Here is a 17,934-nt window from a genome sequence, read left to right on the forward strand (position 1 = left end):
AATAGGATGTTGTTAATATCTGTTATGTGTGTTGTGTGGTTTTCATGCATTGCTTTCAGCATGAACTACAAATTGTTTATGTGCTGCATAGGGCTGAATAGTGTTTACTTGAACTCCATCTTACAATACATTTCTGGCTCAATTGGTAGAGCATGGCACTTGTAACGCCAGGGTAGTGGGTTCGATCCCCGGGACCACCCATACGTAAAAATGTATGCACACATGACTGTAAGTCGCTTTGGATAAAAGCGTCTGCTAAATGGCATATTATTATTATGTTATTATATTATATTATTATTATTATTATATTATTACATGGTTGGCTGGAGGCATTACATTTACAGTATGTGGTTAGATTTCAAAATGACATTCTGTATATTGGCGGCAGGATAATACCAGTGATCCTAGATGAAGACTAGCCTCCACCACTGCAGGGCCAGTGATAAGCCTAGTGGATCTTTAGCTGGGCAGTACTTCATACAGACGCCGCCTTCATCTTTTGACTCGATGCCAAAACTTAAAGTTACGACTGTTATGGCGACCAGGGCCAACTAAACAGCTAAAGTTTCCCCGTAGAAGTTTCAGCGAGCCAAAGGCCAACTAAACAGCTAAAGTTTCCCCGTAGAAGTTTCAGCGAGCCAAAGGCCAACTAAACAGCTAAAGTTTCCCCGTAGAAGTTTCAGCGAGCCAAAGCCGCAGAATCCGAAGTGGCGAACTGTCACCGTGCTAGATGGATGGGTTATGATTCTGGTGAACCGAGAACAAAACCTCATGAACAGCTATAACCGGCCGCCCCCGCCTCACATTTCCCATAAATTATTCAGCAGGGTTTGTTTCAACAGGGTTATTTTACATGTTTTATAAAATCACCCGTGGTAGTGACAGCTTATTATTTTTACTTGTCAAATGTGTTGGAGAACGTTGTGAAATGTGGAGAACATTTTTTAACCCAGTTTGATCATGACCTAGGTAGTTATGCCTAGCAGTGACTCCAGGTACAAGTTTCAGGGAGTGAATGTATGGTATAGTTTTATAATGTATGGTGCAGCTTTTGTTTCAAGAGGAAAAGGAATTTATCATTGAAATGAATACAGCATTTGCACCCAGCAAACGCTGCATTCTGAATTCCTTCTGAATTCAAAGTAAAACCTTTGGGAGGATATTTTTTGTGTCTTTGTACATTTTATCTCAAAAGTGTTTGCAGTAAGTAGGTGGTCAAGCCAAACTGACTAAGGCGATAGACTACAAAGCAAAATCCTATCAATAGCTGCATTTAAAACACCGACTAGCACTTATTGTTAAGCTTTGAGACAATTGAGACATGGACTGTGTATGTGTGCCATTCAGAGGGTGAATGGGCAAGACAAAACATGTAAGTGCCTTTGAACGGTAATAAGGTCATCAGGATATTGGGGTTTGCCAGACATCTGCTCATCTTAGAGAGATACACTATCTTTGTGTTCTTACAGACAAGTAGTCTATGGTGTTCTGAAACGACAACCACAGGCAATAATAGATATGTTCAGAGTCATCACCATCACTAGATATGTTCAGAGTCATCACCATCACTAGATATGTTCAGAGTCATCGCTGTCACTAGTTTGAAAGCACAGCCAGGAGATTGGTCTCAAATCTTTATATTTTGTATACAAATCCAACATACCCCTGTTAAAGGACACTATGTACTGTATATTACACTGAACACGTTTTAACACAAACACAAGTGTTCATCAGGTGACAGATTTTAGATAACAGGTCAGACACATCATCAGGTGACAGTTTTTAGATAACAGGTCAGACACATCATCAGGTGACAGTTTTTAGATAACAGGTCAGACACATCTTCATGTGGCAGTTTTTAGATACCAGGTCAGACACATTTGCTAGTTGCCAGTGAAGAGAGCGACGGTCACTTGATCCTGCAGGAGCCACGTGAGCAGTTAACACTTAAAGCCTATTACCTGACTGAGAAGTGTGTTAAAGCTCAATCAGAATGGAATAGATGTTTAACTGAGGTCCATAAACCAGGACACTGACCTTACAGCTAATGATCATGCTATCATTAGTTCCTGCTGATCGTGAAGACTGTGTATACGTCTGAAATGGCACCCTTTTCTCTATATAGTGCACTAAATTTAGCACCATATTTCCTATATAGTGCACTCCATACAGTATTATGCATAATATCTATTTTGGGGTGCCGTTTCAGAGGCTTCCTGTGACATGCCAGTCCTGGAATGTACTTACTATTAACAGATGGAAATGATATACAACTAGGTCTTAGATCTGCAGTACCTATGAGATTAACATTTACGTTTACATTTACGTCATTTAGCAGACACTCTTATCCAGAGCGACTTACAAATTGGTGCATTCACCTTATAGCCAGTGGGATAACCACTTTACAATATGTATTTATTTTATTTAATTTTTTTTTTTTTTTATTGGGGGTGGGGTAAGGGGGGGTAGAAGGATTACTTTATCCTATCCCAGGTATTCCTTAAAGAGGTGGGGTTTCAAGTGTCTCCGGAAGGTGGTGAGTGACTCCACTGTCCTGGCATCGTGAGGGAGCTTGTTCCACCATTGGGGTGCCAGAGCAGCGAACAGTTTTGACTGGGCTGAGCGGGAACTGTGCTTCCGCAGAGGTAGGGGGGCCAGCAGGCCAGAGGTGGATGAACGCAATGCCCTCGTTTGGGTGTAGGGACTGATCAGAGCCTGAAGGTACGGAGGTGCCGTTCCCCTTACAGCTCCGTAGGCAAGCAGCATGGTCTTGTAGCAGATGCGAGCTTCAACTGGAAGCCAGTGGAGTGTGCGGAGGAGCGGAGTGACGTGAGAAAACTTGGGAAGGTTGAACACCAGACGGGCTGCGGCATTCTGGATGAGTTGTAGGGGTTTAATGGCACAGGCAGTGAGCCCAGCCAACAGCGAGTTGCAGTAATCCAGATGACAAGTGCCTGGATTAGGACCTGTGCCGCTTCCTGTGTAAGGCATGGTCGTACTCTCCGAATGTTGTAGAGCATGAACCTACAGGATCGGGTCACCACCTTGATGTTAGCGGAGAACGACAGGGTGTTGTCCAGGGTCACGCCAAGGCTCTTCGCACACTGGGAGGAGAACACAACGGAGTTGTCAACCGTGATGGCGAGATCATGGAACGGGCAGTCCTTCCCCGGGAGGAAGAGCAGCTCCGTCTTGCCGAGGTTCAGCTTGAGGTGGTGATCAGTCATCCATACTGATATGTCTGCCAGACATGCAGAGATGCGATTCGCCACCTGGTTATCAGAAGGGGGAAAGGAGAAGATTAGTTGTGTGTCGTCTGCGTAGCAATGATAGGAGAGGCCATGTGAGGATATGACAGAGCCAAGTGACTTGGTGTATAAGGAGAATAGCAGAGGGCCTAGAACTGAGCCCTGGGGGACACCAGTGGTGAGAGCACGTGGTGCAGAGACAGATTCTCGCCACGCCACTTGGTAGGAGCGACCGGTCAGGTAGGACGCAATCCAAGAGTGAGCCGCGCCGGAGATGCCCAGCTCGGAGAGGGTGGAGAGGAGGATCTGATGGTTCACAGTATCAAAGGCAGCAGACAGGAAGGACTAGAAGGACAAGAGCAGAGGAGAGAGAGTTAGCTTTAGCAGTGCGGAGAGCCTCTGTGACACAGAGAAGAGCAGTCTCAGTTGAATGACCAGTCTTGAAACCTGACTGGTTTGGATCAAGAAGGTCATTCTGAGAGAGATAGCAAGAGAGTTGGCTAAAGACGGCACGCTCAAGAGTTTTGGAGAGAAAAGAAAGAAGGGATACTGGTCTGTAGTTGTTGACATCAGAGGGATCGAGTGATGTTTTTTTGAGAAGGGGTGCAACTCTCGCTCTCTTGAAGACGGAAGGGACATAGCCAGCGGTCAAGGATGAGTTGATGAGCGAGGTGAGGTAAGGGAGAAGGTCACCGGAGATGGTCTGGAGAAGAGAGGAGGGGATAGGGTCAAGCGTGCAGGTTGTTGGGCGGCCGGCCGTCACAAGTCGCAAGATTTTATCTGGAGAGAGAGGGGAGAAAGTCAAAGCATAGGGTAGGGCAGTGTGAGCAGGACCAGCAGTGTCATTTGACTTAACAAACGAGGATCGGATGTCGTCAACCTTCTTTTCATAATGGTTGACGAAGTCATCCACAGAGAGGGAGGAGGGGGGGGAGGAGGAGGATTCAGCAGGGCGGAGAAGGTGGCAAAGAGCTTCCTAGGGTTAGAGGCAGATGCTTGGAATTTAGAGTGGTAGAAAGTGGCTTTAGCAGCAGAAACAGATGAAGAAAATGTAGAGAGGAGGGAGTGAAAAGATGCCAGGTCCGCAGGGAATCTAGTTTTCCTCCATTTCCGCTCGGCTGCCCGGAGCCCTGTTCTGTGAGCTCGCAATGAGTCATCAAGCCATGGAGCAGGAGGGGAGGACCGAGCCGGCCGGGAGGATAGGGGACATAGAGAGTCAAAGGATGCAGAAAGGGAGGAGAGGAGGGTTGAGGAGGCAGAATCAGGAGATTGGTGGGAGAAGGATTGAGCAGAGGGAAGAGATGATAGGATGGAAGAGGAGAGAGTAGCGGGAGAGAGAGAGTGAAGGTTGCGACGGCGCATTACCATCTGAGTAGGGGCAGAGTGAGTAGTGTTGGAGGAGAGCGAGAGAGAAAAGGATACAAAGTAGTGGTCGGAGACATGGAGGGGAGTTGCAGTGAGATTAGTAGAAGAACAGCATCTAGTAAAGATGAGGTCAAGCGTATTGCCTGCCTTGTGAGTAGGGGGGGACGGTGAGAGGGTGAGGTCAAAAGAGGAGAGGAGTGGAAAGAAGGAGGCAGAGAGAAATGAGTCAAAGGTAAACGTAGGGAGGTTGAAGTCACCCAGAACTGTGAGGGGTGAGCCATCCTCAGGAAAGGAACATGTTAAATAGTAACATTTAATATGTTAAATGTTCACCTTTTAATGAAAATAGATTTGCAATTTCTTAAAAAACAATGTACTGCCTACTATATCATAATTTAGTTGAATATTAATTGTAGTACCCTATAGCTCAGTTGGTAGAGCATGGCGCTTGCAACGCCAGGGTTGTGGGTTCGTTTCCCACGGGGGGCCAGTATGAAAATGTATGCACTCACTAACTGTAAGTCGCTCTGGATAAGAGCGTCTGCTAAATGACGTAAATGTAAAATGTAACAAGTCATCAGCTGTTATTTAAATAAGTGTGTAAATGACTTGGACGTCTGCTCACATTGAGAAACATTGTTGGGTCATTCATTCACTAAGTGTACGTCCCAAGTGCCTCCTTATTCCCTGGATAGTGCACTTATTTTGACCTGAAGCTGGGACGAGACCGTCATGATCACACTGACCACCACATGGAAGGGGATGAGAATGATCATCAAAGAGGAGCCTCGCTGGATCATCTTCTCCAGTAGTGACAGAGATAGTTCTCAGAGATAGTGCTCAGAGATAGTGCTCAGAGAAAGTGCTCAGAGGTAGTGCTCAGAGATAGTGCTCAGAGATAGTGCTCAGAGATAGTGCTCAGAGAAAGTGCTCAGAGTTAGTGCTCAGAGATAGTGCTCAGAGAAAGTGCTCAGAGATAGTGCTCAGAGATAGTGCTCAGAGAAAGTGCTCAGAGATAGTGCTCAGAGAAAGTCCTCAGAGATAGTGCTCAGAGAAAGTCCTCAGAGATAGTGCTCAGAGATAGTGCTCAGAGAAAGTCCTCAGAGATAGTGCTCAGAGAAAGTCCTCAGAGATAGTGCTCAGAGATAGTGCTCAGAGAAAGTCCTCAGAGATAGTGCTCAGAGATAGTGCTCAGAGATAGTGCTCAGAGATAGTGCTCAGAGAAAGTCCTCAGAGATAGTGCTCAGAGATAGTGCTCAGAGAAAGTGCTCAGAGATAGTGCTCAGAGATAGTGCTCAGAGAGAGTGCTCAGAGATAGTACTCAGAGATAGTCCTCAGAGATAGTGCTCAGAGAAAGTGCTCAGAGATAGTGCTCAGAGATAGTCCTCAGAGATAGTGCTCAGAGATAGTGCCAAAAGTAGGGCCACTATATAGGGGTTAGGATGCCATTTGACTGATAATATTTACCACCATTAACAGTCTGTGTGACATTGATGCTGAAAACAGGACTTGACTTTACAGTCTATTTTCCTTCCTTCTAAGCAGTAATCCATGCAGTCATTCCAACAGTTCTAAATTCCAGCGACAGAAGGTAAATATTTAATTTCTGGAAGCCAGTTTCTGGTGGAGAAAAGGAAGGAAAATACATCCCGCAGTGCTGGCTGCTCAACACCCATTATTAATGTATAGATGAGAAACCCCACCAATGCCTCCTGTATCTGATATTATACCTTTGAAAAGTGTGTGGCTCTTACAGAGGAGCTTATGAAGTGTAAATAATATGATAGCCCACCCTCCACTTCTTCTCCAACCCAGAGATAATGTAACCGCATGAATATCAATTGAGAAGAGGAGGAGGAGGAGGAGGAGGAGGGGGATAGGATAGGACATTCTTGTGTATACTTTTTGGGCCATATGTTTGTTTTGCTCAACCACTCCCAATCATTGGTTTGCTGCAGGTTATTGTTTGCGTCCCAAAAGGTGCCCTATTCCCTATATAGAACACTACTTGTGACCAGGGTCCATAGGAAATAGGGTGCCATTTGGGACACCGGTTATTATCTGCATTCACTGAAAGCACAGATGTGTTTACATTTTGGTACGAAGTAGAAAGAGGCAGAACACACACACACACACACACACACACACACACACACACACACACACACACACACACACACACACACACACACACACACACACACACACACACACACACACACACACACACACACACACACACAGACACACACACACACACACACACACACACACACACACACACACACACACACACACACACACACACACACACACACACACACACACACACACACACACACACACACACACACACACACACACACACACACACACACACACACACACACACACACACACACACACACACACACACACACACACACACACACACACACACACACACACACACCTGCTGTTGAATCTGACGTGTTATCTGAATTAAATCTATAACATAACACCTATCCATCTCCTCAACCAGCCAGTCAATCCATCTAACGTGGCAGCTCCTTTCTGCAGAACTCAGTACATCATACTGGATGTATTCCATCTGGGGCTGATCGAGATATTGTTCATATTTTTGCTCATCTCTGTTGATTCATCACAGTGTTGAATACAGTGTTTGCATCCATCAAGTTGTTGATTACTTGATCATCTCTTCTCTCTCTTTCAATTACATTTACATTTAATTCAATTTCAATTTCAATTTAAGGGGCTTTATTGGCATGGGAAACATATGTTAACATTGCCAAAGCAAGTGAAATAGATAATAAACAAAAGTGAAATAAATAATAAAAAATGAACAGTAAACATTACACTCACAAAAGTTCCAAAAGAATAAAGACGTTTCAAATGTCATATTATGTTTATATACCGTGTTGTAATGATGTGCAAATAGTTAAAGTACAAATGGGAAAATAAATAAACATAAATATAGGTTGCATTTACAATGGTGTTTGTTCTTCACTGGTTGTCCTTTTCTTGTGGCAACAGGTCACAAATCTTGCTGCTGTGATTTCACACTGTGGTGTTCCACCCAATAGATATGGGAGTTTATCAAAATTGGATTTGTTTTCGAATGCTTTGTGGATCTGTGTAATCTGAGGGAAATATGTGTCTCTAATATGGTCATACATTTGGCAAGGGGTTAGGAAGTGCAGCTCAGTTTCCACCTCATTTTGTGGGCAGTGTGCACAAAGCCTGTCTTCTCTTGAGAGCCAGGTCTGCCTTCGGCGGCCTTTCTCAATAGCAAGGCTATGCTCACTGAGTCTGTGCATAGTCAAAGATGTCCTTAATTTTGGGTCAGTCACAGTGTTCAGATATTCTGCCACTGTGTACTCTCTGTTTAGGGCCAAATAGCATTCTAGTTTGCTCTGTTTTTTTGTTAATTCTTTCCAATGTGTCAAGTAATTCTCTTTTTGTTTTCTCATGATTTGGTTGGGTCTAATTGTGTTGCTGTCCTGGGGCTCTTTGGGGTCTGTTTGTGTTTGTGAACAGAGCCCCAGGACCAGCTTGCTTACGGGACTCTTCTCCAGGTTCATCTAAATAAAATCATCTCTCTGTAGGTGATGTCTTTGTTATGGAAATGGTACCCTTTTTACTTTTGTGGATTGGGGTGATCAGTCCTTTGTTCCAAATATTGGGGAAGATGCCAGAGCTAAGGATGATGTTAAAGAGTTTAAGTATAGCCAAGTGGAATGTGTGTTCTGTATATTTTATCATTTCATTGAGGATACCATCAACACCACAGGCCTTTTGGGGTTGGAGGGTTTGTCTTTTGTCCTGTAGTTCATTCAATGTAATTGGAGAATCCAGTGGCTTCTGGTAGTCTTTAATAGTTGATTCTAAGATTTGTATTTGATCATGTATATGTTTTTGCTGTTTGTTCTTTGGTATAGACCCAAAAAGATTGGAGAAGTGGTTTATCCATACATCTCAGTTTTGGATAGATAGCTCTTCGTGTTGTTGTTTGTTTAGTGTGTTCCAATTTTCCCAGAAGTGGTTAGATTCTATGGATTCTTCAATTACATTGAGCTGATTTCTGACGTGCTGTTCCTTCCTTTTCCGTAGTGTATTTCTGTATTGTTTTAGTGATTCACCATAGTTAAGGCGTAGGCTCAGGTTTTCTGGGTCTCTTTATGTTTTTGGTTGGATAGGTTTCTCAATTTCTTTCTTAGGTTTTTGCATTCTTCATCAAACCATTTGTCATTGTTGTTAATTTTCTTAGATTGTCTGCTTGACATTTTTTAGATTTGATAGGGAAGCTGAGAGGTCAAATATACCGTTTAGGTTTTCTACTGCCAAGTTTACACCTTCACTATTACAGTGAAACATTTTGTCCAGGAAATTGTCTGGAAGGGATTGAATTTGTTGTTGCCTAATAGTTTTTTTGTAGATTTCCACACTAATTTCCTTCCATCTGTAGCATTTCTTAATATTATTTAGTTCTTTGTAGAGGTTGACCTGGTCGTAAAGGCTGTTCAAGTCCAGGGTGGAGTGGTGGGCCAGGTAGACATTAGGTTTTGAGGCACAGTCTCGGAAAATGTTTACATTCACCCGCTGGATGGTGGCAGGGTGAAAGTATTTTCGTGGTAGCAGGGTGGAGATAACCACTGGGGAAAGTGGAAGAAGCTTTTTCAATCACTCCCTTGAGTGCTGTGGCCACCATTTCCTGCTGGGCCCTCAGGTCATTTGTGCCCGTGTGAATTATGATGTGGCTGGGGGACCCTAGTCTGTCCTCTGACAACAGCTCCAGGGCATGCCTAGTGTTTGGGCACCAGAGTTTAGCCACTTTGTGTTTGGGAAAAAGTTTCCTCTTGAATGTATTTGCCATTTGAGTCAATGAGGAGCACAATCTTGGGCTTTTGTGTGTCCTCAGTGGATGTGGTGGTCCTCAGCTTTCTCACCTCCTCCTTCAGTGTCATGTGTGCCTCTTTAAGTTCTCTCATCTCAGTCCGTAGAGCAGCCAGCTCTCTCAGACAGCCGTAGAGCAGACAGCTCTCTCAGACAGCCGTAGAGCAGACAGCTCTCTCAGACAGCCGTAGAGCAGACAGCTCTCTCAGACAGCCGTAGAGCAGACAGCTCTCTCAGACAGCTGTCCATCTCCACCTTCTGCCCTCCGAGTCTTGTTGGGGGGGTGTTGTTGTGCTGGTCTGTTTTGTGGGTTTGACCTGTCTGGATTGTGTGGACTAGCTCTCTGAGCTCCACCATGTCTCTCTCCATCTCTGTGATTTTACCCCTCTCAATGATGGAGGAGCAGTGCAGTTGTGGTACCTGGGTGTGTTCAGTGCTGAGGGGGTGACTATCCTCGTCTGCAGGACAGTTTGAAGAGGTGTGATCAGACTCACTCAGGATGGGGGAGTCGTCACAGAGAGAGAGCTTTTCCTGCTATGCTCTCTCTTTGATCCAGTAAAAGTCCTGCTGGAACTGCATGAGGATGCCCTGCACCATTACTGTCCCAGACTTGTACACGTTGACAGAGGATGTTTCAAATTCCTCAATGTCTAGTATTAATGTCTAGAGAGAGACTAGTATAGTCTAGTCTCTCTTTCTTTCTTTCTTTCTTTCTTTCTCTCTCTCTCTCTTTCTCTCTCTCTTTCTTTCTCTCTCTCTCTCTCTCTCTCTCTCTCTCTCTCTCTCTCTCTCTCTCTCTCTCTCTCTCTCTCTCTCTTCCCTGTACCTAGATAGAAACCACATCACTAGAACTATCAGGGGCCATTTCCCCTTGGTCGTAATGATCTCTCCTCTCTGTGTGTGTCTGTCTCTCTCTCTGCCTGTGTATAGTGATGCAGAGGACTGGTTCTGTGAGTGCCCTCCTCTCTACTCTGGTCGGCTCTGCCAGTTCACAGCCTGTGAGTGGAGCCCCTGTGGTCACGGAGCCACCTGCATCCCCAAGTCTCACCAGGAAACTGTGTGTCTCTGCCCCTACGGAAGACAGGGCCTGCTGTGTGATGATGGTAAGATATAGACATAATATATTATATATAATATATAACGTTATAGTTATACATAATACATGCATATCACAGGAGGCTGCTGAGGGGAGGACGGCTCATAATAGTGGCTGGAACGGAGCAGATGGAATGGCATCAAACACCTGGAAACCATGTGTTTGATGTATTTGATACCATTCCACTGATTCCGCTCCAGCCATTACCACAAGCCCGTCCTCCCCAATTAAGGTGACACCAACCTCCTGTGATGCATATCAGACATGCAGTGTGACAGGGCCTGCTGCGTAGAGGAAGGTTAGACCCATACATACAGTACTCTAATACCCTTTTCACACTACTGAGCCATACCGAGCTGTTAGTTAGCCTGGTAAGTCATTCACTCATTGACCATTGTTGCTGGACACTTGTTCTTGTTTGAAAGGACGGCGTTCGGTACGGCCAGCACGGTAAGGCTCATGTTGGCACAGATGTGTGTAAAGGATACAAAACTTCAGGGCATCAGACCTGGGTTCAAATAGTATCTATTTTCTTTCAAATACTTCAAATGAGCTTGATTGACCTGGCCTAGTGCAACGGGACCAATAGAATAGTACCAAAAGTGCAAACCCCGCCCAGCTGGCACTCCAGGCAGGCTCAAATCAAACACTCAAAGTATGTGAAAGAAAACACATACTATTTGAACCCAGGTCTGCTCCACAGTCTCGGGGATCGGTTGAGAGGCAACAGTGGCGAGATGAAAGATAGTGAAGAACAGCAAGGAAGTAACAGGGAGAAGTTAATGAAATGGAAATCCTGTTGGGGGAAAAGCTTGTGTCTTCCTTTGCGAATGGATTTTAACATTAGGGTGATAATAATCAATAGCTTTACAAAGTGTATTTATCTACTCTGCTGGATGTTCCAGAGAGGCGGTGGAGCTCTGATAAGTTCTTAAAAGGATATTTTCTAAGTAGCTAGCTGGTTTAGTGTTTTGGTTTTCCAAGCGGTCACCTTCAATAAGGGTTAACCTACAGTCAAGGGCTGCGTCCCAAATGGTAACCTATTCCCTATATAGTGCCCTACTTGGAAAGTAGTGCACTATAAAGTGAAAAGTAGTGCACTATGAAGAGAAAAGTAGTGCACTATAAAGGGAAAAGTAGTGCACTATAAAGGGAAAAGTAGTGCACTATGAAGGGAAAAGTAGTGCACTATGAAGGGAAAAGTAGTGCACTATGAAGGGAAAAGTAGTGCACTATGAAGGGAAAAGTAGTGCACTATGAAGGGAATTTCGGGCACAGTGAAGGACTATGAATCCAGTAATGTTTCTAATTAAACTGATGTACAAGTTCACCCACTGGAGAAGACGCTAGGAGGCAGTTTGGTGGAGAGAGCCCTAATCTAATGAGGAGGCAGCTTGGTGGAGAGAGCCCTAATCTAATGAGGAGGCAGTTTGGTGGAGAGAGCCCTAATCTAATGAGGAGGCAGTTTGGTGGAGAGAGCCCTAATCTAATGAGGAGGCAGCTTGGTGGAGAGAGCCCTAATCTAATGAGGAGGCAGTTTGGTGGAGAGATCCCTAATCTAATGAGGAGGCAGCTTGGTGGAGAGAGCCCTAATCTAATGAGGAGGCAGCTTGGTGGAGAGAGCCCTAATCTAATGAGGAGGCAGCTTGGTGGAGAGAGCCCTAATCTAATGAGGAGGCAGTTTGGTGGAGAGAGCCCTAATCTAATGAGGAGGCAGCTTGGTGGAGAGAGCCCTAATCTAATGAGGAGGCAGCTTGGTGGAGAGAGCCCTAATCTAATGAGGAGGCAGCTTGGTGGAGAGAGCCCTAATCTAATGAGGAGGCAGCTTGGTGGAGAGAGCCCTAATCTAATGAGGTGGCAGCTTGGTGGAGAGAGCCCTAATCTAATGAGGAGGCATCTTGGTGGAGAGAGCCCTAATCTAATGAGGTGGCAGCTTGGTGGAGAGAGCCCTAATCTAATGAGGAGGCAGCTTGGTGGAGAGAGCCCTTGGCACAGAAGGCACACACACACACACACACACACCACATGCCCACAAACACACACACACACACACACAGTCACTCTTTATCTATCTTTCTGACACACACACACACACACACGCACACACAGTCTGAGCTGAGTGCCTGGATGCCAAATAGAGTCATTTAATCTTAGCGTGTCACACTGAGAGTGGCTGACATTTGAATTTAAATCCATATACCAACAGATACCATCACAGTCAATATATAGGGGCCCTGGTTTAAATCCATATACCAACAGATACCATCACAGTCAATATATAGGGGCCCTGGTTTAAATCCTGATACCAACAGATACCATCACAGTCAATATATAGGGGCCCTGGTTTAAATCCATATACCAACAGATACCATCACAGTCAATATATAGGGGCCCTGGTTTAAATCCATATACCAACAGATACCATCACAGTCAATATATAGGGGCCCTGGTTTAAATCCATATACCAACAGATACCATCACAGTCAATATATAGGGGCCCTGGTTTAAATCCTGATACCAACAGGTAACATCACAGTCAATATATAGGGGCCCTGGTTTAAATCCATATACCAACAGATACCATCACAGTCAATATATAGGGGCCCTGGTTTAAATCCATATACCAACAGATACCATCACAGTCAATATATAGGGGCCCTGGTTTAAATCCATATACCAACAGATACCATCACAGTCAATATATAGGGGCCCTGGTTTAAATCCATATACCAACAGATACCATCACAGTCAATATATAGGGGCCCTGGTTTAAATCCATATACCAACAGGTAACATCACAGTCAATATATAGGGGCCCTGGTTTAAATCCATATACCAACAGATACCATCACAGGCAATATATAGGGGCCCTGGTTTAAAGTAGAGCACTAAATAGGGAATAAGAGGCCATTTGAGACATAGTCAGCGTTTTCCTCGTGCTTCGTTTGGACGTGCAGCTACTTTCCCTAATGGTTAAGCTAACTCTTTACATACATGTTGTTATAGATACAGAGTGTGTAGGAAGGTATGTCAACATACATGTTGTTATAGATACAGAGTGTGTAGGAAGGTATGTCAACATACATGCATGTTTTGCCGTCTTCAAAAAACATGAATGATGGATTTTCAGCTCAGAAAGATAATTTTGAGAATGTGTTTTTTTTGTGTGTACTGTATTTACTATTACAGTACTGTACTGTTCAGTCTGTTTATTCACTCTGTGGAATATTGAAGGGTTTGTGGAGTTCAAGGTTAGCTACTGAGAGAGGGGAAAACATTAGGAAACAATATGGATGTGTGGTGGATGCTGTTAAGCACAATACCCTTTAGAAAAACATCAACAATATGGATTTTCTACACTGAGCGCACAAAACATTAAGAACACTTTCCTAATATTGAGTTAACCGCCCCCGCCCCCTTTTGCCCTCAGAACTTCCTCAATTTGTCGGGGCATGGACTACAAGGTGTTGAAATCATTCCACAGGGATGCTGGCCCATGTTGACTCCAATGCTTCCCAAAGTTGTGTCAAGTTGGCTGGATGTCCTTTGGGTGGTGGGCCCTTCTTGATACACACGGGAAACTGTGTGGAAAAAAATCCAGCAGCATTGCAGTTCTTTACACAACCAGTGTGCCTGGCACCTACTACCATACCCCGTTCAAAGGCACTTCAATATTTTGTCTTGCCCATTTACCCTCTGAATGGCACAAATACATCATCCATGTCTCAATTGTCTCAAGGCTTAAAATCCTTCTTTAACCTGTCTCCTCCCCTTCATCTACACAGATTGAAGTGGATTTAACAAGTGACATCCATAAGGGATCATATCTTTCCCCTGGATTCACCTGGTCAGTCTATGCCATGGAAAGAGCTGGTGTTCTTAATGTTTTGTCCTTTATGCCTCACCACCACCTGGGTGATAGAATGTCCTTTATGCCTCACCACCACCTGGGTGATAGAACGTCCTTTATGCCTCACCACCACCTGGGTGATAGAATGTCCTTTATGCCATCACCACCACCTGGGTGATAGAACGTCCTTTATGCCTCACCACCACCTGGGTGATAGAACGTCCTTTATGCCTCACCACCACCTGGGTGATAGAATGTCCTTTATGCCTCACCACCACCTGGGTGAGAGAATCTCCTTTATGCCTCACCACCACCTGGGTGAGAGAACTCCTTTATGCCTCACCACCACCTGGGTGAGAGAACGTCCTTTATGCCTCACCACCACCTGGGTGATAGAACGTCCTTTAGTCCATCACCACCAACCTGGGTGATAGAACATCCTTAAGTGCCTCAAACCTCTCATAGAAGGTCCATGAAGGTCAATAAGCATCTCATTCTTAATAAACAGCAGGGATGGGGTCAGTTCCATTTACCTTCAGTCAATTCTGGAAGCAAACTGAAATTCCAATGTTCATCATTGCTTTTCAATGAGTACAATTGGATTCTGAATTTCAGTTTACTTCCTGAATCAACTTAATTGAAATGGAATTGATCCCAACCCAGATATACAGTGAGAATAATATGTGTGTAGGTCCTCAACTCAAAAAGAGTGTTCATTTAAACAGATTGATTATTCCCAAAATGATTTGCATAACTGATGAATCCCAAACAGCCCACCCTCTCTCTACTTTTCTGTAACCCCTTATATCTCTGAGTTGTGCCACAGCTGTTCAGGTGTTCTGTCCACGCTTAGAAAGATGTATCTCTACACTACTACACACATCTAGCCTGGTTCCTGGTCTAGCCTGGTTCCTGGTCTAGCCTGGTTCCTGGTCTAGCCTGGTTCCTCTTGCCAACTCTGATGGTCATTCTCATGTCTTGTCACGCAATAGGAGTTAGCAAACTGATCTGGGACCTGGCTTTCACATTTATAACAGCAGAGATAATACTAAACTTCCTCTCTTAAAGCTCAAACTGATCTGGGACCTGGCTATCACATTTATAACAGCAGAGATAATACTAAACTTCCTCTCTTAAAGCTCAAACTGATCTGGGACCTGGCTATCACATTTATAACAGCAGAGATAATACTAAACTTCCTCTCTTACTTATTCTCTTCATGATGGAAGGATTAGATGACAGTGTTATTTTGTGGCTTGTTGTAGGACATATTTCCCCACAGCTGTGGATGGGTTCAATGGGCTACACGCAGTTCAAAGAAATCTGCAGGCCTCAATCTCAAATGGATGGGAATCATTATTCATTTATTTTATTTTCATTTGGGAATCCGACCTCTTCATTTCTCCTGATTTATTTCGAAACGGGGATCTATTTTCTCTGCCTAGATGCAATGTTGTGTATTTTCCCCATTGCAAGGTTTGATTGAATGGCAGCCAGCCATGTCAGCCAAGGTCTTTTAATGTGTTAGACATGCATTTCCATGGGGAGAGGAGAACACAATATAAACTTCCTCTGTATTTGGTGAAAATAGTTAATGTTTTAGCTCACAGAGCTTCTGGTATGTGTTCTATTGTAGTGTCTAATAATACAGTACTCCGAGCTGCAGGAGTTAGTACCAGACTACACGAGGTGAACTCAAACTCAGAATAACAACAGCAGGCTTTATGGTGTCTATTGATTTGTGTTGTTCAAACCGTCGGTTTACAACAAATATAATAACACAAGTTACTCCCAATAAGTCAGCCTTAAGGCTTCCTGTATCAGTATAGATTGGGTGGGAGCAGGGGAAGGGTCGGTAGGTTACATTTTTAATGGTTGTGGAAGCATCCCAAATGGCACCCTATTTCTTACATAATGCACTTCCTGATGGATCTGGTCAAAAGTAGTGCACTATTTAGGGAATAGGGTGCCATTTTGGACATGGCACCACCATGTTCAGTTCATCCCAATGGAACACACTCAGGCCATCTAGAGAGGAGACCAATCACTGCTCTCAGTGCCATCACACAGGATGTAAGCTAACGTAGCAGGCGCAAAAAGACGCCTGAGCGGAGTTCCGACATCCGGTTTCAGAGGAAAAGGCAGGTACTGTAGGCTGTATTAGCTGTATTAGCTGTATTAGCTGTATTAGCAGTATTAGCTGTATTAGCTGAAAAATGGATGCATCCGGTTGCTGTTCAACCCCGCTTAGGGTGCACAGGGTGTCAGGGAATACAAATAGAACACCACAGATCTTCCACAACCGTTGTTGAAGCTGTCGATTAGGGGTCACGCCTGGGCTCCACCTACAGAACAACCTTTTGCGCTTGTTTATGATATTTGATGGAGGAGGGGATTTGTACCCTGTGGATACCTCACTATCCTTTGTCAAATGTAGTGTACAGAGCCCTGATCCCTGAGACTATTCTGTCCTAGAAATAGCATGTTATATGTACATTACATGTATGTGACCCTTGACAAGAAGCTCAACAGGAATTCATGCTCATGTCAGCTGACTCCCTGCAACCAACCACAGAGAAGGGGAGGAGGAAGAGAAAGAGAGGGAAGCTGCACCCAGTGAGCAGAGGTTAAAAAAAACAACATGCTGCATGACACTGAGGGAACATCCACAGACAATCAGTTCAAACTGACTATAGAAGCTCAGATTGAGCTGTTGCTAAAAAGCCGTGAAGCAGCCATTCAATAAAGACTGTGGAAATATAAAAACCAATATAGAAACCAAAATACAAACCAGACCAAACAATAACTGCAGAATGTTTTTCTCCGTAAAGATGCATCAATAATTCACAAACAGAGGAGCACTGACGCAGGCACGGAGGGGAGCTCTGTGAAGGACCTCACGCTGCTTGCTTAGCGATTACAGCTTCCTCCTGAAGCGTCTTACTAGCTGGCGCTAAGTGAAAAGCTAACTGTTCACTGGCGTAAGTGGGGACACCTCAGACTGAGGAATACTTTTCACAAATCTCCAAAACTGTAGTGCACTAAAAGGAAAGTAGTGCACTATAAAGGGAATCAGGTGCCATTTGGGACGCTGGCATTGTATTTAGCCATGGCCGGGAGGGCTAGAAGGGCTGAGGGAGAAATACAGAAAGAATATGCAAGTTACAATATATTTGCTACGGTGTAGAGTGTAATGTTCTGAGCACGACCAGGGTCTGATTGGTGTGCCGGGGGGGGGGATATTCCCATTAAGTCCCTTCCTGGTGTCAATCCAGTGGATCAGTGGTCGATGCTAAAATGAAGAGAGAACAAGGGAGAAGGCAGGCAGCGTTATTGAATCAACGATGCGTTTACAACTAGTAAGCTGTTGATTGTAATTGATAATCACTGGGATTAGTTATTGTCCCCCTAGCTACCAGCAGTGAACATTATGTAGGGAATTTGAATTGTTGCTCGCCTGCCAAGAACCTTTGTTAGCAGCG

General features: G+C 44.4%; 1 protein-coding gene across 1 annotated transcript in view; it reads left to right on the forward strand.

Moving 5' to 3' along the window:
- The window catches only part of LOC121553208 (protein eyes shut homolog), a 67,513-nt gene that overhangs the window by 7,603 nt on the left and 41,976 nt on the right, over positions 1-17,934 (forward strand). Inside the window, exon 3 of the mRNA XM_045217002.1 lies at positions 10,437-10,609. Within this exon, the coding sequence (XP_045072937.1) occupies positions 10,437-10,609 (173 nt within the window). The remainder of the gene's footprint in view (positions 1-10,436; positions 10,610-17,934) is intronic.

Source organism: Coregonus clupeaformis, unplaced genomic scaffold (assembly GCF_020615455.1).
Source record: "Coregonus clupeaformis isolate EN_2021a unplaced genomic scaffold, ASM2061545v1 scaf0885, whole genome shotgun sequence".
Taxonomy (NCBI): Eukaryota; Metazoa; Chordata; class Actinopteri; order Salmoniformes; family Salmonidae; genus Coregonus; species Coregonus clupeaformis.